The 23,371-nt window shown below is 44.8% G+C and overlaps 1 protein-coding gene across 1 annotated transcript in view; it reads left to right on the top strand.

The window, feature by feature from the left end:
* The first annotated feature begins 2,390 nt into the window (after nt 1-2,390).
* kcnh2b (potassium voltage-gated channel, subfamily H (eag-related), member 2b) overlaps nt 2,391-23,371 on the top strand; it is a 353,732-nt gene continuing 332,751 nt past the window's right edge. The window contains exon 1 of the mRNA XM_056299819.1: nt 2,391-2,466. Within this exon, the coding sequence (XP_056155794.1) occupies nt 2,391-2,466 (76 nt within the window). The remainder of the gene's footprint in view (nt 2,467-23,371) is intronic.

Raw genomic sequence — 23,371 nt, 5'->3', positions numbered from 1 at the left:
TATGAATTATATATATATATCCATCCATAATACTGAAAGGCGCACTAGAAGGGGGGGGGTCGATCACGCGACACTGTAGTAACCCATGTCTGTATCACGAATTTGAATAGAGATTTTCCACTTGTCCTACAAAAGAAAAAAACACACAAGAGAGACGAAACCCCAGAATAAACGTGAGCTATAAATAGGAGCGACTCTCTGAGAATAAGGTGCTCGTATCAGTCGTGCCAAATCTGGGGTGTCTAGCGAGCGGCGGCAGCCAGCGAGGTGACCGAAGAGCGCTCCTCTCTGCGTCTGCGTCGTCGTGATGTCAGGGGGGACCCCCACCGCACACACGCCGCTCCCTCCCAGCCGTGACGTAGCTGGCGGCCTGCCTGTAACACACATGGCAGCCAAGAGTGAATCCCCCCAACCAACCCCGAAACAAACAAGAGCAGCACCGCAGAATTTCCGCAAGCGGAGATATATATATACATATATATGTATGTATATATATACAGGGAGCGAGAGAGAGAGAGCAAAGGAGAGAACAGCTGGAGCAGGTCTGTATAGTGTGCCAATTTCAATATTTTGCCCAGATATGATAAGCTTCGCACCTGCCCTCCTATTATAATAGGCCCTCGAGCCATTTGACCGCAGTCACCTGTTTCCCTGTTTCAGAGCAGGTGTCCCGGTATAAGTCTTCGGTTCAGGCGCCACATTCTTCTTCTTCTTTTAGTATCTGTCACGTGCAAGATCAACTGGACTGTCAAACCTTCCTCCGCAATTGCGCGCGAAGGCTAATTTAAAGCTGAAATCCGTGATTTTCCTCGACCCGTCCCTCCGTCTGGCAGCGGGAACCACGAAGCAGAAGCAGCCATGCAGTGTCGCCTGTGTGCTACCAGCTCAGCGCTAACAGTCCCCATGAGAGAATAAAGATGATCACTGCTATCAAAGGAACATTTATAGGATAAATGCATATCCCAATATCTGCGTACATACGTATGTAAAACATCAAGCCAAAACCTTTCAATTAGTGCCTCCTCTGATACACCAGACCACAGTTTGTGAGGAATTTGAGGTGCCAGCTAGCTTCTCATTAACGTTAGGCCTCATTTGGGCCACAAAATCCCAAATGGCTACAGTCAATCCCCATACAATATACCACTGAAACGCAATAAACGATGAAGTTGAATTACTGTCCAGCCTTGGTTCCCACACAGGCGATCTATTTAACCTACTACAAACTATGTCAGACTGTTCTGATGTGATAATGGCTGTAGAACAGATTATCTGACCAGCAGAAGCGTCGCCATATTGTCATGTTTCCCTCCTCTTTCTGTTTGGAACTCCGCACCTATACGTCAGCGTTTGACCCAACCGGAAGTAGCATATGGACTGTCTCCAGCCATGGCAAAGATGCCAGTTAGCATAGGCTCTCATCTGACCTGACTGGATAAAATAATATAGAAAATATAAATACAACAATAATAATATTTATATCATGAAGAACAAAATTACGGATTTAAGCTTTAAACGGGTGCCGTACGAGTGGTTTGCTGACGCTGCATTTTATTTGTGCCCGTCAGGAGAAAAAAAAAATCTCTGGGTTGTTGCAGGAAAGGGTTAAAGAGGGCGCAGCCAGTCGCAAGGCAGCGCCGGTGAGCTGAAGTCATCCAAAGGAGAGCGAGAGAGAGAGCGCGGACTCAACACCAACACACCCACACACACACACCAACATACACACACATACATACACACGCGCAGAGACCTCGGACACAGCAGCTCCGCTGTTTTCTTGCTTTTGTCAAACTTCTGTTCCTGCTTCTGAAGACTGCTGTGAAAGAGGAGGATGATAAATAAATAATAATAATAAATAAATAATTTATAGGAAGGAGAGAGAAAAAAAAGACGCACGCACGGCGCTCAAACTATGGCTCAAACGAAGCTCCTCGGGAAGATCGCCCACTCCCCTTCTCCGGAGCGGACTGTAGTAGTAGTAGTGAGGGGTGACCGGGCGGCCGCGCTCTCACAGGCTTGAGAGGAAAAGTCAACATTTGACTGAAACAGACTCTCCCGTCGCTTCTCCCCTCAGCCTGGAGGCTGGGAGCTGCTCCTCTGAAGCTCCTGCAGAGCCGCCTGAGGTGCGCCTCTTTCACCACAAGACGCTCTCCTCTCCGCCGGAGATCCGCCGTTATCAAACCCTATCTCTCTCTCTCTCTCTCTCTCTCTCTCTCTGAAGAAACTTGGGAGGGGGGGGAGTTTGACCCAGGATTACCGCCGCGTGGCCCCGGGTGTCCACATGAAGACAGCGCCGCCTGTTTGAAACGCAGCCGTGGCTCCACGTTAACAAGTCGCAGGGAGTCCGAAAGGTCGCCGCCGCCGCCGCCGCCGCCGCCGCAGCAGCGAAGATGCCGGTCCGGAGGGGTCACGTCGCTCCGCAGAACACCTTCCTCGACACCATCATAAGGAAATTTGACAGCCAATGTAAGACAGTTTATTTTTTTATCTGATTTGTGCGACATGTTAGCCCTTCGCCTTTTTTTTAATTTTTTCCAAACTTGATTCGCTCCCTCACACATCACACGCTGCCTCCGTTGTGAGCCTAACCAACCTTGTTCGCTTAAATGAGCATCCTTTTATTTGCTAGGATGGATGGAGCACACCATCACATCCCGGGGAGCTGTAGTTGTTTGAGACTGTTATATTACCAGTTTTTAACCCCGTTTAGTCTTTTTGGTGGATTGAAAACATCACATTTTTTTTGAGAGGCGACAGCTGATATAATTAAGCAATTTGCAAACTTCCACGCATAAAGTGAGCTTTACTGGATTGGTCACTTCAAGATTCACACACCAGCTACGCGGGTTGGATGAGGTTACAAGTTGCTTGCAAAAGCGTAAGAAGGAAAAAATAACAATGTAGGCCATTAGACAACACTGTCGTGCCATAGACTAAGGCCATCATAGTTTTTGTGTCCATTCTCACCCAGTGTGCTCCCAGTATGCTCCCAGTGTGCTTCCAGTGTCCTCCCAGTATGCTCCCAGTATGCTCCCAGTGTGCTCCCAGTATCCTCCCAGTGTGCTCCCAGTATGCTCCCAGTTTCCTCCCAGTATGCTCCCATCCTGACTGTTTTCAATTGAAACAGTTTAATAGACTATTGAAAATCATGATAGGCTTTGAGTTTGATGTGCAAACAGTCTTACCTACCTCACTGGATGCAGTATTGTATATATATATATATATTTAAAATAATCGCCAATATTCAAACCTAAATTAACGTCTGCTGCTCACAGTTGTGTATTTTGTTTTGTCTGCACTGGGGAAAACAAAAAAACAAAACCATTTTTCCACCAGTCGACTTCAGTAAGCGGTTACTTACAGCCCAAACAGTCCATCCAAGATACTGAATTTTTCATAATCCCCAAGAGCAAGATACGTATATATGTGTGCTTTTCAACGCTGCAAAGTCGAAAGGTCTCATTTTGTCCTCACTGTCCCTGCAGCGGTGTTATCTTTGATGGAAAGCATTCACGTTTTTTTTTCCATCCCTCTATCTGCCCACGCTGTGTGACTAGACTTCAAAAGTGGCAGGCTTGGAGGCACGAACCACAGACATCCAACCACAGCAACACACAGTCTTCATACAGAAAGCCAGCCTGAGGGCTGATGAAGAGGATGATGATGGGAGAGGGAGAACGATGAGGAAGCAAATGTTGTATATTTAATAATTTAAGCTTTTTAAAGTCACGCTGAAGCAATGAGCAGTTTCAATTAAGCTAAATTACACTTTGAACCCTGATTCCGATAATTTCCCTCAGGGACTGATAAAATGACGATATGGAAGCGAGGTTCAGGGAGAGAAAAAAAATCAATTTTTATCTAATCTGCACCTGTTGCTTTTCTTGTGCAATTCAATAGGTAGAGCATAAAACCAGGGTTTAAATGCCCATTGAAGCAACACATATGAACAAAAAAAAAGTTTACATAGCCCATTACTAACACCCCTATCGTCGTGGTAATTCTCCATAATTTGATACTAGTCTCTGATGACAAACATGTTGCTTTCCTCTCACAATTTCCCATACGTATGGCCCCTGGTCCAGCAGTTAATAAAAATGGCTTTAAGTGGCATCTTTGTTTTCAAAATTCCTCTCAGTGCCAAAGTGGCATCGTGATTTGAAACTGGGGAATGGTAAGAAAAATTGGTAGCAGCTACCAACGGCATTAGCCATTCTGCATTACTGCATTCCGTTTCAGCTGAAGGATCAGGGGCAGACATTTTGAATCACCAGTACAGGACATTTTTTTGGGTCAACACATGGATTGTAAGTAAAATAATTTGCTGCAGGTAAAATAATTTCCAAGAGTGGGGAGCTGTTAGGAAAGGATGTCTGTTCATGCCATGGTTTTCATGTAGGGAAAACAGCCAAGTGGAATCTAATGCTCAAGTTCTCTGATTATAACCGGCTTTTGTTATATTATGTTGAATTTGTTCGGTAGTCAATGAGAAGAGGGCCCTTTCAGGCACTTCACCATCCCTGTGGCTTTTTTTCACTTGAGCACTTCATCCTTCACAGGGTTCAAAGCCCAATCGATGTTTATGTGGGTGGGTTTGGTTCAGGAAAGTGCACACAAAAAACAAAAACAACAATAAAACTGTCATTAGAACAGTATTTTGTGGAAATAAGGTAGCGTATGAAGCCAAATAAAGTAATTTAAAGTTGAATAATTGACATGCAGAGTGCATCTATACGACAGAGGCAAGGATTAATCTTACATTAGTGGTTCTGAACGTTTTTTACTGACCTGGATTTGAAAAAAAACTCTTTGGTTCCAAAACTCATTACCTTTTCTTATCAAGCTAAATGAATCGTGTGTCCCCCCCCCCCCCCCCCGTGTGATAAACCTGTTCTGTCTTCAAATTGCAGCGAGTTGGGGGTTATTCAAAGATGAAACATAGCTAAATTATGGTTTGTTGGTTTAATTTGAGAACCTACAGCATTTGAACCTTCCTCTGACCTGCTTCCTAAACCACACGGCATATACATTACCCCAGATTGCTGAAACTTTACCCCACACCTCCTGTGTCGACTGTAGCTGAGAGGCAAGTGTTAAGGCTCATGTATGCGCCCTTTACGTACGAAAATAAATACGTCCATTTCAAACGTTGTACCAAAAAAATACAAACAAACAAAAAAACGTTGTAACCGTCATTGCCCACACACTCCCGTGCGTCCTTTAGCATGGCTATTCAGCAATACATCCACTAGAGGGCAGTTCACAATCAAGAGTTTCTGATAACAACAAACACGGCGACAGCGGCGGAGGTCGTTATAATGAACCAGTTAAAAAAGAGGCAAAAGCAAGCGTTGTACACGGCTGTGGTCTGTGGGGCCATTAAATACATCATAGATAAGTTTAAACTTTCTCACCAACTCGCACAACTCCTCCCCTATGACTTCTGCCATCTTTTAAATGTCTTCGTCGTGTCTCGCCGGTCTCGCAAGAACTATTGGCTACACTGCCCCCACGACTTCCGGTGGTACTGCTCCGTTTCGTCCGTAACCAGGAGCTGTCAGAAAATGTGGCCAAAACACGGACGAAATGATCGCAGAGTACGGGCAGAAGGCCCCGTCCGCATCCGGATAAAACGCAAGGCAGTAGCCGTGGTGTGGTTTTCTGTACAATGTCCACGGCACGATGCAGAAGGTTGGTTAAAGGGGTGGTTTAACCGTTAAACCATCCATCCATCCATTATCCAAACCGCGTATCCTGCTGTCAGGGTCGCGGGGATGATGGAGCCTGTCCCCGCAGTCATTGGGTGGCAGGCGGGGAGACAGCCTGGAATGCTTTGTATTTTACTGATAGTTTAGGTGGAATATATTAGTGTGTGACCAGACCATTGGTGACCCATTGGTGACCTTCTGTACTTTTGTGTCAGTGCCTTCCCCACTGTTATACAAAAAAGAAAAAAGGTTGAACTTGAGTTTTAGCTGTTGCTGTTGTAGTATCTGGGGGTGAAGACCTTCTGTGAGCTTTATCTTCCACATCTACTTACAAGCCACAACAACGTTGCCTCTTCTTCAAACCTACTGTGACCTGCCGTATTCTCCTGCATTTAGCTGCTATGGTTAATTAAGACTTAAAATATAATGTGCTGTATTATTTTCCCCCCGGAGGGTCCTACCTGACACTAACCATTAAAATGAGCAGCTACGGTACAAAGGCCTTCATGATTTGAATATTCATAATGTCTTGAATATGCTAGTGATGAAAAGCATCAAAAAGGGCATTTGTCTGCATGTAAATCTTCAGACTGTAGCTTTAAGACGCCATATAGGTAATGTTTATCATTTAGTTCAATTTATCTTTTTTTATGTGTAAGCAACTGTGCCACATTTGCATTGGAGCTCATCATATTTAAGTAGTATTTCACTGTGATGAAACTTTTCTTAGACTATTGGTTAGCCTGCGATGTTGCCTGCTCTGGGTATTTAAAAAAAAATTTTTTCGTATGTAAGCATTGCCAAATAAACCCAGTTAATTGTTATCTTCTACCCTGGAAAGCCAGATTTCTCTCAAAGTTTCCCCTTTAATGGAGGCTATGCTTCTGCTGACTTTACATGCATATAAATGGAGCTATTTATTGAGTGGTTGGATGTAAGTGTACAAGAGGCCGAGGTTGTTTAGCGTGAAGTTGATCAATATATAGGGAAGTGGGGGCATGATTTCTGCTTACATGTGAAGTTAACAATTTAAAAGGATGACCTTGCCGTAGCATGTTGGTTTGTGCGTATGGATTTTCGAAACTCGTTCATCTATTCCTTTGGAGGAACAGATTAGAGTCTAACCTGTGAGGAATTCACATTTAGCCAACACAAAACAAGTTTGAATATGTGATTTCTGTTTGCCCTGTGCATGTTTATGGGGGGGGGGGCTGAGACCCCTGTGAAATGTTCAATCTGATATTTCTGAATCTGTCATTTGCCAGTCATGTGTTGAAATTCTTCCCATGTGGATTATTGGCAGCTCACTGGCTGTCGTATTCTCCGTGTCTCTCAAGGTTTGTAACCCACTCTGATATCTACACCGTGACCCCTGTAAGTCTCTGGCCCCGTGTACTGTGACAGCTCTGTGTCTACCCCTCTTCTTATGTTTTCTCTGCTACCTGTTTCTTTGTTTGCTAGCCTTCTTTCAGTTCAGTGTCGTTGCTTGTTTGGAGATCCCCAGAGGAGGCTCCATCCAATTAGAGCCCTGAGAGCCACTGTCCTCCGGAGAGGGCATTATGAATCTACAGCCAAAGCGCAAACACTTCATCACCAAGGCAACCACTCCCCCCCCAATCTCTCTCTCTCTCTCTCTCTCTCTCTCTCTCTCTCTCTCTCTCTCTCTCTCTCTCTCTCTCTCTCTCTCTCTCTCTCTCTCTCTCTCTCTCTCTCTCTCTCTCTCTCTCTCTCTCTCTCTCTCTCTCTCTCTCTCTCTCTCTCTCTCTCTCTCTCTCTCTCTCTCTCACACACACATACATATCCCGCTGTGTGTGTTTCATCTTCTCTCTTCCAGAGGAGAGAGAAGATGAAATTATCCATTCGTATTTCAGCCACTCTTCACTCCTCTCGTCCATCCTGAAATCATGTCATCCTGTTTTATTGACAAGGATAAACCAATACCAAGTACTTCAGATCCTGTTATGGGTGTCATAGTTTGAAGTGGTGCCAATATTTTGCTCTATTGCACTCCAAAGTTTGTTTGTTTGTTTGTTCTGGGAAATAGCTTGGGGACCTGGGACATCTATTTTTTCATCGTGCTGATCTGCACCACAGTTCGACCCACTTAAGAAACAGCGTTGCTATGCGTTTTAATTGATTGCAACTGCAAATCCTCAACAAAACCAACGTTTGAATCAAATGGATCTTCTGAAAATCATCACTGCGTATTTTAAGTTATTCACGATGCAACATTTGAAATGCATGTCTAGCACTGTACACAACTCTCTCAACACCAGAGACCGATGCACCACTATGCTTGCACACTTTCACAACTAGGGGTTGCTCCATTGACAGTGAATGGGAGGACAGGCTTCGGGCACCAGAAATATTCGTTTGAGCTTTAACATTCAAATGATCTCACAATTGAGAATCAATCACTCGTACTTACGCCGCCATCTTTCCCTCTTTTCCAACTCACATTTCAGCTCTGTGTTTGTGTTACATCACAGACTTGAGGACAGATTATTCCCTTGTTACTAGCGATCAGAGACACTGGTGAACACAGCCATTTACACGGAACTGTCGCATTTACCAAATCACAGAATCTGACATAACTAGCATTTGTGCCCAGTAAACCAGGTTTTTTGCTCAGGTAGAAGACTGGCTGGCATGCCAGTGAAAGATTTGTGTGTGTGTGCGTGGGTGGTACCTCCATTCCTCTCACATACTCCAATGAGAGTCTCTCCTGTCTAAGAGCATGTTGGAGTTGTTGATAAATAAAATATTTAAACATCTCCAACTCTGAAATTCAATGCTAAAACACTTGTGTGCCTGCCGGTAGCTTGATGAACCTGGCTCAGCGCTGCAGAAGCCTTGATCTCCAGCGTGTTGAGCAGAGGAGGCATTTTTCAGAAGATGAACCCAACTGCTGATATAGATGCAAACATGCACACCCACATGACAGGCGTGCATGGATTAGGGTGCCAGGTGTATCTCAACAAAGCCGTTTCCCACAAGCCACTGGAAGGCTCGAGGTGTAGTGTTGTACCGATTGGATTTGTCTAATTTTACGCATGTTGTGGCGGTGATATTGTTTTCCCGTGCCTTGTCAAATTGCTGCACGGATGAAAGTAATCCCGGCTGCAGAGATTCCACCGTTTCTTTCACATGCTTGCCAGGCTGCCGCTCTTCCATAAAGAGAACTTGATTTGAAATTTTTACAGCGCTGATCCTTAGTGACCTGCAGTAAACCTGCCCAAACAGTATGGTTTTTAACAGCGACTCGTAACGTCAAGGCATTATCACGTATCGGCAAAGTCCCAGTGTCGGACATTTTCTGTGCATTCTCTGAGAGAAAAGACTTTCTGCAAGACAATAATATGATGCAGACTGGGTGTATCCATCTATACCAAAGAGACGCAGAGTGAAAGTCTCTTTTATTGTGGTTACTATTGCATCTCGGCTGCGTCTGTTTCACTTGGAGGGTAGATACGGGGTTGCACTGATATACTGGTGTTGGAGTCAGGAATGAGTCAGTGCCTCTAGATTGCACCATGTTGGTGTGAATTCACTCGTTTCTCACTCACGTACTCTCTCTCTCTCTCTCTCTCTCTCTTTTCCTCTCGTTCATGCATACACATATGCCCACGCATGTACAAAAGCTTGCGCACGAGAGCATGAGCACATCAACACACAAATACACGTGCACACACTTGTAAATACAGGGAGCTTGTAAACACACTTCTCACTGCCCTCCCTTCACTCCGTACTCCCTGTTCTTCTGCTCTTTGTCTAGTTTGACAACTTGCCCCCCCCCCGACAGCCCGTCCCTCCCCTTTCTTGTGGTCTCTCTTTCGGGTGCCCAGCAGATGCCCACTATGCTATCAGCTGGGCAACATGGCACCTGCTGGGGGATGGCAGGGAGACAAGTGTGTGTGTGTGTGTGTGTGTGTGTGTGTGTGTGTGTGATCGTCATTCATATTGCACAGCAGTCTGCTGTTACAAAGTGCTTGCTGTTTGTTTTCACTAGAGGGGAGGGAGTAAACTAAATGAAAGAAGGGAAACATCGTGTGTGTGTGTGTGTGTGTGTGAGTGTGGTGGGTTAGCACACTGCCTCCCGCTGCCTTAAAACCAGCCTGTATTCTTTGGACTGCCTCATTGCCAGAAGGCATTGTGTTTCTCTACCTGCCATGTTACAGATCTGAAAAATAGAGTCTGCAGTCTACTGTACTGCACCACAATGGGTGCTCTTCGTGGAAACACCAGCAATCTCTTGATCTATTTTCAGGACGGTCTCTCTAACGATGCGGCTATACCCGGGTCCAATGGACCATTTTTATTTATTTTGGTGAGGGTAATACATTTCAGAAATCCCCAACAGTAAAGAGAGGTTCTTTGGGTTTGCATGTTTGAACAATTTCGTGATCCTCCATCACTTCGAGTATATGGACTATACTACCGAAGTTTCTAGACTATCTAAATCAATTCTCTGAGGATCTAAATATACAAGACCAGTCCTATTGCTTTACCATGGAAGGAAAGTTGTTTGAGTTTCTGAGTTCAGCCTGCACAGACGTGTGGCTGCACCGACACCACGGCATGACGGGGAAGGCTGGTTGTTAAGTAGGCCGACTTGTGGCCTGTTCCTGAGTTTTGTGAATTTGATTTTAAAGAGAAGGTTTTTAGTGTCTGTTTTCTGCATGTATCAGTGTCGTCTACACTCAGGAAGGGAGGGCAGAACCCATCAAAACCCCTCTTTAACCAGATGGCTCTTGCCACACGTAAGCGTTTGTCCAAGGTTTTATATTGTCTGTATTAGTACTCATGTGGCCTGTGAATGCAAACACACTGCATTAACGTCTTGAAGCCATTTTGCCTATCAAATCCTGTATGATAAGACAGTGTAACCGGTAATGAAAGTCATAACACCAGGCCAGGGAGCTGTTGGCAATTTGCATTTTTTTCTCATATCAGTGCCATGTTTGAAGGGTTGAAGGTAATGTTCGTGGATGACATTGTGATCTGTAGAGAGAGTAGGGAGCAGGTTGAGGAGAGCCTGGAGAGGTGGAGGTATGGATTGGGGAGAAGATGAATGAAAGTCAGTAGGAGCAAGACAGAATACATATTTGTGGATGAGAGGGAGGACAGTGAAATGGTGAGGATGCAAGCAGAAGAGGTGACGAAGGTGGATGAATTTAAATGCTTGGGGTGAGATATTCAAAGTAATGGGGAGTGCAGGAGAGGTGAAGAAGAGAGTGCAGGCAGGGTGGAGTGGGTGGAGAAGAGTGTCAGGAGTGATTTGCAACAGAAGGGTACCAGCAAGAGTTAAAGGGAAGGTTTACAAGATGGTTGTGAGAGCAGCTATGTTATATGGTTTGGAGACAGTGGCACCGACGAAAAGACGGGAGGCAGAGCTGGAGGTGGCAGAGTTGAAGATGCTAAGATTTTCATTGGGAGTGATGAAGAAGGACAGGATTAGGAACGAGTATATTAGAGGGACAGCTCAGGTTGGACAGTTTGGGGACAAAGCAAGAGAGACAAGATTGAGATGGCTTGGACATGTGTGGAGGAGAGATGCTGGGTATATTGGGAGAAGGATGCTGAATATGGGGCTGCCAGGGAAGAGGAAAAGAGGAAGGGCAAAGAGGAGGTTTATGGATGTGGTGAGGGAGGACATGCAGGTGGTTGGCGTGACAAGGAAAATGCAGAGGACAGGAAGAGATGGAAATGGATGATCTCGCTGTGGCGACCCCTAACGGGAGCAGCCAAAGAAGAAGAAGAAGAAGAAGAAGACTCACTGGTGTGTGGTTGATATATAGTAGCTTGCAGACTGATTGGCTGAAGAGGCCATTTGTGAGTCAATGCTGACTGGACCAATAGTGCTGTAATGACACTAACTAAATATGTCTATCCTAATAAATGGGGAGTAACTTGCAGTGGTATGATTTACTAAATTATTTTGCCTTTAACATGTGTGACGAGATCGGATAAGGTCATATTTGTTGTCAATGAACAGATCATTTTCTTAGGAACAAAATGCTGCTGTTGCTGCTGCTGCTGTGTGTGTGTGTGTGTGTGTGTGTGTGTGTGTGTGTGTGTGTGTGTGTGTGTGTGTGTGTGTGTGTGTGTGTGTGTGTGTGTGATCCCCACTTTGTGATGCATTGTAATTTCATCATTACATAGCTGATCAGATGAGGCAACAGAGATTCTCTCTGTGTTTACTGTAGCCAACCTTCCCCTGCCGGCTAAGCTGAGCTCTTGGGTGAAATTCATCCCGAAGACAACAAGACACTTATTAAGTTAACGCAAGTTCAGAATCAGAACTGGCTGTTTTGAGGCCAAGCAGTGATCAAGAAAAAGATGACCTCTAAAAATACTTTCTCAGATCATGAAACCCTGCTGTTGAGGCATCTCTGGGACAGCTCTCCCCCTCCCCATTGCTGGTTTTAATTGGGGCCACCTTTAAAGAAAAAGTGCCCCAAAGAGTACCGCATCAAATACGGCATCTCTGCCTCCTTCCAGCAAAAAGGAAAGATGAGACAGGCTTTTGTTTCTCATCACCGCTCTGTCAGGTGAAGCTGTGGGACTCAGACAACCGTGCTTCAGCTGTAAATCACTGTTGCACCAGCCCTGATTATTCCTCGGTTTGATGCTAGATTAGACACGAAGTGGAAAAGATACAGAGGGGATATCACACAGTATACATTTTAATGAATGCACAACTTTGTGTTTAATTCATCTCTGCTTGTGTTTTGTCTGTTTACACTGAACCTGTAAAGTAAAAGTTCTTGCTTCACTTGATTTTTCTCCTCCAGGCATATCCTCAAAAGTCAGCACACTCTGCAAGAAAGATAAATCAATTGCTGCTTTATTATCCTAAATGGAAAGTTGGACTTCTTGACTGCTGTTGTGGTGTGAATTTGTAAACAGTTATCCAAGTGCATATTGCAATTTTCACCTCATAGCCAATGTATGATATGAAATTCGTAGCGATAAGAGCATAAATCTGAAACAACATCAGCATTGAGGACCATCAAAGCTCTTCTTGTGAAGGTTGTCTCCTCATAGCCTTCTGTCTGTACCTCTATTTGTCACTGTTTTATCTCCTGCCCTTTCACTTTCGTCTTCCCATTCATCAACTCTTCCCGCTCGACGCACTTCATGAACTTCATCATAACCTGCTTCCTTTAGGTACTCTACCGCTCTCTTTCTACTCGGTGCTCTCTCTGTACTCTCTGTACTGCTCATTCATTCACTGCGACTCCTGTGCCACCCTTAAAGTGCTCAAAAAGAGCCAGGTAGCCACCTTAAAGACACCGAAGTCCCCTGTGCCCTGAGGATTAGACCTCATTTGCATAAATCTGCATAACCTCGTTAAGACAGCGGGAGACGCTGTACACACTGTAGCCCTAGACACTCCAGAGTGAAACAGCCCATTAAGGACTGCAGTGATTATGGGATTATCACTCTTAACGACTGCTGGGGGATCGCACCAGTGTGTAGACTCTGAAAAGTGCCACGGTGATGATTGAATCCCAGGCTTCACGGAAGGTGGTATTCCAATTTTGGTCGTAGAGTCTGTTGGCCTATGGACTGTTTGCTTTGCTGCCAGTCTAGCATCACAAAACTATTGCTGTAACTATAGAAGACATGTAGGTCAGGTGACTCGGCCTTACTAAATTGTCCGTAGGTGTGAATGTGCCAGCCCTGTGATGGTCTGGCGGCCTGTCCAGGGTGTCTCCCCGCCTGCCGCCCAACGACTGCTGGGATAGGCTCCAGCATCTCATGACCCGAATTCGGATAAGTGGCTTGGATAATGAATGGATGGATGGATGGATGAGAGTAGAACGGACATTGAACTGTTTGCCGTGGTCATTTGAGTAGTTCAAAAGAAAATGGTGGTTGTTGTTAGTTGTTGTGGTGACAACACACATCAGTGGGGCCGTAAATGTTCATAATACTCCACTGCTCATTTGATTGTTAATGCAAAACCTCACTTCAGTGAGTCCGTGACTTGGGGAAAAAAAAGTGTTCACGACTTGCTGTAAGTCAGTTTATATGGAAATTAGGCCACTACAATGGTCACAGTTCTCCAGCGGTTCAAATAAAAATGGCCGCCACTCTGACCATCCTGCTATGTTGATTTGAATGGGAATGTCCATTCTACTTTCCTTCCATTTCTATGGCTGTAACACTACAATGCTGTTCCATAGTTGCTAGGTAACTATGCTGGGACCAGTCAGGGCTGAATGAATCAGTCACTACTACTGCATCACAATTAGCCAAGCTACTTAGGACTAATGGTTAGTTAACATATTGGCGATAAAAAACTACCAACTGGGTAGTTCATTATTAGCTAATCCATTATTAATGAATCCTCATCACGCAGACCATAACTCTTGGAGAAGTAATAAGTTACTATAGGTGCTTTAGTTACTGATTACATCACCATTAGCTCAACAAAATGTCCTGTCGTGTAGGCAAAACAGTAACTAATCAACCAGTTTCTTAGCCAGCCCCTCAGTCATCATAGTGAAATATTATTTTTTGATAATATTACATTAATATTTCACTAGAATTTATTAATATTAGTAAAATTGTAATTAGTCCCTGCATAGTTACCTGCTAACAATTAACATTCTTGTTAAGTATTACCACTATTGCTTCTTGATATTGTGCAGTCCAGTCTGTCGGCAGTGATAGGATTCTGCTGTAAAAGTAAATAAAGTTAACAAGCTACCAAAAGCCACAAAACATTTTGAGTTTAAGCAACCAAGGATGGGGGTCCATATCATCATCAGCGGTAGCAGCAATGTCTTAGCGCTCTCATTGAATATTTAGCTTTATTGGGGATTGGGTAAGGAATAGCTGTAACCCCCCCCCCCCCCCCACACACACACACACACAAAATCAACCAGCGGCCTTTAAATACGGGATAAAAGCTTGGGCTGTCAAGACATGAGAGCCTCTGCAATTTGACTGGCTGTCTCTCCCTGAAAACATCAGCACTTTCTCAGCAGTTTTCACTTCTCTCTACCCAACAGACCGGCCACACCGAATTGCTAATGGCGAAAAAAATGAGAGAAAAGTTGAGACTGACATGTTGTGCCTTGGCAGTGCTGCCCTTTCTTAAGAAATATTTTTAGTATTTTTGACAGAAAAACAAATCTTATTGGATCCTTATTTTTTCCAGAATTGGTAAAATAGGCGACCAGAATTCACGAGTGGCTGACGGGCTTAATAATGACGAGAGGGATTCATATTCAGACCCTGACACACAGATGAATCAGAATCAACTTTATTGGCCAAGTGTGCATGACAAGGAATTTGACTCCGGTTTACAGTGGCCCATCTACAGTGCTAATAAACAAGGCACTAAACCACAAACTGCCCTCTAATGGTAGATGACACCGAGGCCTGGTCTCTGAAGAAATTCATTTGCCATGGAGTAGACTAAGTCACTTGTGAAGGCCATGTGCAATGGGGGCAACTTGCCAGGACCAAGTGAAAACATACCATTCAAGTTTTTCAGTCAGGACAACTCTTTTCATGTGAAGTATATATTTTAATGCATTAACATGGTAATCTGTCTTGAAAAGAAAAATCTGTAGTGTTTGGGATTGGCGACCTCTATTCTATTTTTTTGCATGTTTTTCTGCTACTGTTGTATTTTTGCTGTCCTATCCCAGATTCATCCCCCACGAATACCTTCAGTTTCACACTTCCAACAAAAGTTACCTTCACAGCAGAAATGTTGCAAGGTCGGCATCACGGCTGAATTCTGTTTCCATCGATAGACCTCTCCATCCTTCAAAAGCATGGCCAATACTAATTCGATGGCGAGAGCAGTGGTAGGCTCTCTTGCTTTATAAACATGGGCACTTCTGTGACTGTGCTGTAACAGAAACTTTCTCCACCACAGCTCACACTCCCACAGCTCACACAGACTGTCATGACCCCTCCCTACTCCACATCTCAAATCCAGCCCACACAACAAGCCAAAACAAAACAGAGGGGCGGAATTGCATGGAGGTCACCAATGCTGCACATTATAAATTCTACTTTTAAGCTTTGGTGATGAATGGGTAAATGATAGGCTGTACCTAGAGTGCACTAAAGTGCAAGTTATCAATTACACAAAGCACAATCCTCCTGACTGTACAGCAGATCCAAACAGGTGGAGGTGGTTGAGCAGTACAAACTGGGGCATTACAACACAGCATAGGCATAAGTAAGAAGCACAACTGGTCTCCTCAAGTTAAATAGATTGCGATTGTTGTATAGCTAAAGCTTCACTAAACAATTTTTGATATCAACAGTGTGACTCCATGTAATGTTAAAGGATTGCTAGTGCTTCCGATCCCACTGAGAATCAACTCCCCAGTCTGTAGTATTCCTCAACTTGCAGCTAATTGTCTTGTAGCGAATTCGGGAGGTAACCACAGGAAAACTGCCGCGGCCGGGACGCGAACCCGTGTCGCCCGCACCGCAGGAGACATCGCTAACCGCTCGGCTAAAGAACGAGACTCGTCTGTCGGCGGCCAACGTGTCTACTTATCCATGCACATTACAGTATGATTTTGCTGGTTTGGCAAAGTGCGCCACCTTTTCTGGTTTGAGTTCCGCCTCCAGTCACCAGATACAGCTGTGGGCAAGCCACGCACACTTTACAAGCCCCGAACGCATGCGTTACCTTATACGTACAAAATGGCCAACAAGTAGAGTGACTGGTAAAGAGATTCAAACATCTGCCCTGCCAAAGATACCCAACTTCGAAATCGGCGTTTCAGGGATAAAACACGAGTGAATATCACAGTTGCGTTTGATGGGTGGGGTGGGGGGCACCAAAACAACTGAAAGAGGACTCACACGTGACGCCGATCTTGCTCTGTTTCCTCTAGCTGTGTAAGTATGCAATTGCTTGGGAACATGTTACCCTAAATATGGCAAACTTCACGCATTTCTCTACGTGACGTGGCTTACTTCCTCCGCTCTCTTGGGCGCATGCTGTGTGTGACAGTTCGGCCACCGTAGAAAGAGAGCGGCGCAAAGTGACGTCTGTTAGCTATAGCTGTGCCGTCTGCCATCTAGTGGTCAGAAATCAATCAATACAGCTTTAATACGTGGCTAAAGCCAACTAAATTAGCAGACAGCAAGAGTTTCCCGGTTCTCTTATAATTGGATACTAACTATAGATCCAAAATTATAAAAGTGTTGTCCTTAAATTTCTTATGCCATTGATAAAACTAATTCGAGCAAGTGACTCATGTCCTCAGCATACCACTTACTGGGTTGATGGTAGATAAAACCCAAACTGTTCCCATGGCAGATAATCAGTTTAAAGTGGTGAACTTCTCTCTGGCTCTCAGGCTATCCTGTGTTATTGAAACAGCTTTGTCTACACCAGTTCACATTAATCTTAGGTCTCTCTCTCTCTCTGTTTTTCTCTCCCTCCTTTCTTCTCATTTCCCTATCGTAAACTCTGATTTAGCCTTCATTTCTATTTATTACACTTCATCACTCTCGCTTTCCTTCTTGCACCCCCCCCCCCCCATCCCACCCTCCCCGTTTCTCTCTGTCTTAGCTAGCAGGTGCAGGGCTAGTGTCGACTTTGCTTCTAACACATGGGTTTCCCTCCTCCGCCTACGCAGCATACTCAAGGAGATTCCCAGCCTGGGCATGCACACACACACACACACACACACACACACACACACACACACACACACACGCACACGCACACACACACACACTGGCAGACTGCCCCCAAGGTCTGGTCTTGGTGAATTATTCAGCCTGCGTTAGTGTGTGTGTGTGTGTGTGTGTGTGTGTGTGTGTGTGTGTGTGTGTGTGTGCGTGCGTGCGTGAGTATTCATGTCTGAATTGCTCAGTCTTTGTGTATGCATTTGCATACTTGTGTGGGTGTTTGCGTGTACGTGCCTTCATAAATCTCTCTCTTTGTGCCTGTCAATAGGAATATAAAATGGGGCTCCCTAGGGATCACTCCAAAACCGGCTGGCTTCTGATCGGATTTTTTGTGCTTTTGGTTTTCAAAGATTTTCAATGCAAAGGCAGGCTAGAAGAGAAGCTTAATATAGTGAATGACACCAGCATTGATTTAAATCAAGTTCTCCTCCCCCCGTGGTGAATGGGTTTACTTCCAGTGCTTTATTTAATGTTGTCATGTGCGCCCTCTCCACAAGTTAAAAAACGGAGAGAAAAAAAATGTGACTCTTCACAAGGTTCAAACGTCCATGAACTCACATGTTACTTACTGGGACACTTGCTGAACGGGAACAGTAGCCTTCTTGTTAGCACCACTTAGTAAATACCATTCTTGTAACTAATTTGATTATTTTTTAATCTAATTAGTTATGGGGGAACACTAGCTTCGCCTAAGAGGTGTCACAAAGAGTGAACTGGTTGACTAGCTCGAAGAAGCTTATTTACTAAATTAGTCATTAACATGTCTTAAGTTTTCTGGCCTTTTAAATGTAACCACCTCAGAGAAACTACTATTAGTGTTGATAAAACTAGACATAACCTTTGACCCTTGTGATGTCATCGGGAGACATTTTGTATTGAATGGTAGATATGCAATGGAATGGTAGCTATGTTATATGGTTTGGAGACAGTGGCACTGACGAAAAGACAGGAAGTGGAGTTGGAGGTGGCAGAGTTGAAGATGCTAAGATTTTCACTGGGAGTGATGAAGAAGGACAGGATTAGGAATGACTATATTAGAGGGAGAGCTCAGGTTGGACGGTTTGGAGACAAAGCAAGAGAGGCAAGATTGAGATGGCTTGGACATGTGTGGAGGAGAGATGCTGGGTATACTGGGAGAAGGATGCTGAATATGGAGCTGCCAGGGAAGAGGAAAAGAGGAAGGCCAAAGAGGAGGTTTATGGATGTGGTGAGGGAAGACATGCAGGTGGCCGGTATGACAGAGGAAGATGCAGAAGAGAGGAAGAAATGGAAATGGATGATCCGCTGTGGCGACCTCTAACGGGAGCAGCCGAGTAGTAGTAGCAGTAGTAGTCAAATCTGCCCATATAGTAGCATTACACAGCCAAACTTTTAATGGTTTTTGTTTTAGCTTTGACAGCTTTTTGCTTTATCTTATGTCAGCATTCTTGATTCCCTCCTGTTCAAATTCATACATAGCTGTGATTTTGAACTATCACTATTTTAAAAAAAAATCTATTATGAGCCTAATTTTAAACTCCTGTTGGGTTACTAAAAGCCTTGCAAGAAATTAAGGCATTTGTGTGGTTTGGCGGAGGGATTGGGCTTTCGGGGTGACAGTATCTCAGGAGGTAGAGCAGTTCGTCGGTTCGATCCTCGGCTCCTCCCGCCAAAAGTGTTGCGGTGGTATCCCGGGCAAGACACCTAACCCCTAACCGCTCCTGATGAGCTGGTTGTTTGTTACCTTGTGTGATTGACACCACCATCGGTGTGTGAATGTGCGGCGTTAATTGTGACACGTTTGGGGGGCGGGGGGGGGGACGCTATATAAATGCAGTCCTTTTAGAGCAGCTGGTTCAGCTAGTGACCAGCTACCAGTTAATTTACCAGCTGAACCAGTCACACCATTTAAGAGTAAAAACTGGCCTTTGTCAGCAGCAGTTCCTGTAACCTGCATGTGACTGGAAGCAGAGGTGGCAAAACTAGGTCCAGAAAGTAGAAGTCCTAACCGTGTATTTGTTCCACCCATGTAGTAAACCGGTTGATTCTAATCAACGTCACTCTTCAGTTTGGTAGGTGGATGAAATCAGCTACATTTAGTACATGGGTGGAGGAAGTACACAGTTCAGACTTTTACTTTCTGGACCTGGTTTTGTGACCTCTGTTACGTATGTCTCTCTCACTCATTCTCGGTGCATAGTGTCTGTGCACAATCTATGCCTGCCTCATCTTAAAAGCTAGATAGTCCTCCCATAAGACTTAAACAGCGCCTGTGAAACCTCCCAGGTACTTTTACCCATTATCAGTCAATGACTGAAAACCACTTAAGCAGCACCAGAGAGAGGCTGGAAAATGAAATGCACACACACACACACACACACACACACACACACACACACACACACACACACACACACACACACACACACACATATCTATATACGTGTATGTATGTATGTATGTATGTATATGTGTGTGTGTGTGTATATATATATATATATATATATATACACACACACACAAACACACACACACACACACACACACACACACACACACACACACACACACACACACACACACACACACACACACACACACACACACACTGACTTGTTTGCCTTAGCGAATGCTCTTTGCAGCCAGACCCATCAGGCTTTATAAGCTTCTGAGAGCTGCCCTTGCTGCTAATGCATGGAGGCAGGATATCAGGCCCTGCCTGCATCAACCACACATCCACAAAAGGGAGAGCCAGTGTTTCTATGCATAGCTGAACAGGCCCTCGACCAGTTTATGTCTCCCAGGGCGACAGCCTGTTTGAAGCCAGGATGCAGAGTTTTGATAAATGTTAGGTGTGCTTTATGAGGGGAAAAGGCTGCGATAATTGTGCGCCTAATGTGGGAAGAAATGAACTGTTCCATTCCGGGGCATTGCTGTGATGGATGTCCACTTTGTGGTGGAAAAAGCATGTTTGATTTTGCTAGTACGACATTGATGGATGGGTGCTTTTCATGAGTGGCAGAGATAAGCACATTGGTGGGAAAATGGGACAAAGGCTGGTTTTGGTGACAGGACTTCAAGGGATCTGCTTTAGATCTTTAGAGAAATCGTTTAGTCTGTAAATTTGGAGGCTGGATTTGTGGGCTGCTTTGGTCGGTGCTTTGTAGGGAAAAGGAAGAAAAGGAAGTCTGATACGAGGCACTTCTTGATAGATGCTGTTTGCAAGGGAGAAAAAAAGGGAAGTAGGATCTCTAGAGTTTCGCTTTGACAAATGAACTTGGCAAGACATTGGTAAAGTCTGTTTTATTTTGGAAGCACAGCTTTGCGAGATGAGCGATGTACATGCTAGATAGATGAAGTCTGTTGAAATTTGGAGGAAACTGATAAATCAGCATTTAGATGGGAGGAAAAAGCTAGTCAGAATTTAAAGCCACTTTTAAGATAGAGCTGTGTAGCCGTTCCGTTTCCTACCAACACAAGGATTTCCGGTTCAAACCCCCGTGTTGCCTCTGGCTTGGTCGGGCATCACTACAGACAAAATTGGCTATGTCTGTGGGTAGAAAGCCGGATGTAGGTATGTGTCCTGTTCGCTGCCCTAGTGCCTCCTCTGGTCGGTCGGGCGCCTGCTCGGGGGGGGGGGGCTGGGGGGAATAGCGTGAGCCTCCCACGACCCACGCACTACGTCCCCCTGGCGAAACTCCTCACTGTCAGGTGAAAAGAAGCAGCTGGCGACTCCACATGTATCAGAGGAGGCATGTGGTAGTCTGCAGCCCTCCCCGGATCGGCAGAGGGGGTGGAGCTGCGACCAGGACAACTCGGAAGAGTGGAGTAATTGGCCGGGTACAACTGGGGAGAAAAACAGGGGAAAATAGAAAAAAAAGGATCTGGATATTTATGAGACGAGAAACAGAGGCATGTGATTTGTAGGTCTCAGTTTAACGTGAATTATTTGAAAACATGGGAAATGACTTTGGTTAGTCACACTTATACACTGTGTTCAGTGTTTAATTGCACACACAGTTCCATAACCCCCTTCCTTTACACTAAGCTAGCAAGAATGGCCGTTTGAATGTATTTTTGCTCTTGTCTTGTCTTTGCTTTTTTTTTTGTATTTACTTGATTAGAAACTGCTTCATCCGCTAGCAAAGTACTGTGTGTGTCTGTTTTCCTTCCCACCCAGGGTCATGCTATGTTATGTCTTGGCACCCCTCCCCTTGGTCCTCTTTCTATATCTCCCATGCTTTGTAGTATCGCTCAGTTGATAGAGTAATAATCCACCGGGTCAAGTTATGGCTGAACATTTGATACGAGAACAAATCTGCAACATCCATAAACCATAAACCATTTACTGTCTTGGCTGAACAGCCCCACCGAAATAATGCAGCGCAAAAGAGGTCTCCTTGAAAACTCGATTGAGAGATTGCAATCCATTACCGTCGGATGATTTGGAGGTGAAATGTACCAGAAATATCTGGGCGTGCCAGATTGGGTAATATGTGTCTCGGGCAATTATAGATTTCCGCTTGTTGAGAAAAAGAACTAAGAATCGTCTTTTTTTTGGGGGGGGGGGGGGGTTGGCTGTTGAGATTTCCATAAATAATCCATCCGAGCTGCTTCTCAGGTTTCAAGGAATTCTCACCTACTTCCTTTGCTGAAGGATAATTCTCCATTGAGGGACCACAGAGATGTATGTTTAATAAGTAAAATTCAGTTCATCTTCCGTCAGCTTTGATTTGTACCAAGTGAAACGGAAAACATGGCACCAGTAGTCATGGTAGGGGCTACATTTTGTCACCACTTTGATTTCCAGAGAAATCAAGCGTTTTCGGTTTCATAGGGTTGAACCCCAACAGGGATCCTCCTTGAACTTTATGCTACTTTGAAAGTTTCCTGGGTTGTCGCCGTGTTTAAAGGGGGTGTCGCGTTGTGATCAAGGTCTGCCGGACAAGTTCAACAAGAAGCAGTTATGGCAGCAGAACCTCTTTAAATTCACAGCGGTGACGAGATGTTTTCCTGCTTGCGACCTGTAGTCCTTGAGGAAGATTTATCGCTGACAGCCTCGGTGACTATCTCCCAACGCGGGATGGAAATTAACAAAATTGTCAGTTTTTTTTTCTTTCTTTCTAATAGATCCAAGGGAGAGATCTGCATGGAAGCCCCATGCTGGGGTACGCTCGCCACTGAAATCAACTTGGTATTAAATCAAGACAGTTACGAACGTCATCGCAGAGATGCATAATTTACTCGACCTTCCATCATTTTTATCGGTGAATCTTTAACTTTCCTCGACGAGCCTCCGCGTTCTCCCTTTCAAAAGGGAAAATTGCCTCTGAAAAGTGAAATTTCCGGGGTTTCAAAAAATTTTGCGCTGATTTAGGTGGACGCCTGGCCTTGTTAGTGGCCTTCAGATGCGCACGGAGCCTTCCCGGCTGACCGTTAGGTTGAAATCACCAGACAGCACAGCGCCTCTGACAGAAACCCCCCCGTCTGCAAGAATTTAGATCCGTGAACACATTTCTCAAATAAAGCTAAACTGACGGATCAAGCAGAAATGCATTAAGGAATGAATACATAAGTTGGGTTGTAATTTAGTTCTTAGTCCAAGTAAACGCCACGATAAAGCCCAGGGGGGAGAGAGGCTGTTGCTGCTTCAACAGGGTTTACTATAATCTGCAGGCGCGCACGTCTGATGGCCCCCACAGCTCCATGCACCAGGGCCATCAAACATGTAAAAAGGGTTGTTTGTTGCGTTTGCCTGTGTTTTGCCAAGTGCCTGCCCATCCTCACAACCGCTCCAGAAATAGACTAGGGTTAAAACGATGAAAGCTCATTGAAGCTGTGGTGCAAACATGACTTTACAGCCCAGTCTCGCAGACCAAACGTTGGTATACAGCATGTTTGCATTTCCCAAAATATGTTGATTTTTCCATAGCTTTGTCACTTGTATACCATAAATGAGGACATCTGCTCCGATCATCCGCTTCTGTGCCTGTTAGATC

This window comes from Lampris incognitus, chromosome 19 (assembly GCF_029633865.1).
Source record: "Lampris incognitus isolate fLamInc1 chromosome 19, fLamInc1.hap2, whole genome shotgun sequence".
Taxonomy (NCBI): domain Eukaryota; kingdom Metazoa; phylum Chordata; class Actinopteri; order Lampriformes; family Lampridae; genus Lampris; species Lampris incognitus.
This window is presented reverse-complemented; position numbering and strand designations above follow the sequence as displayed.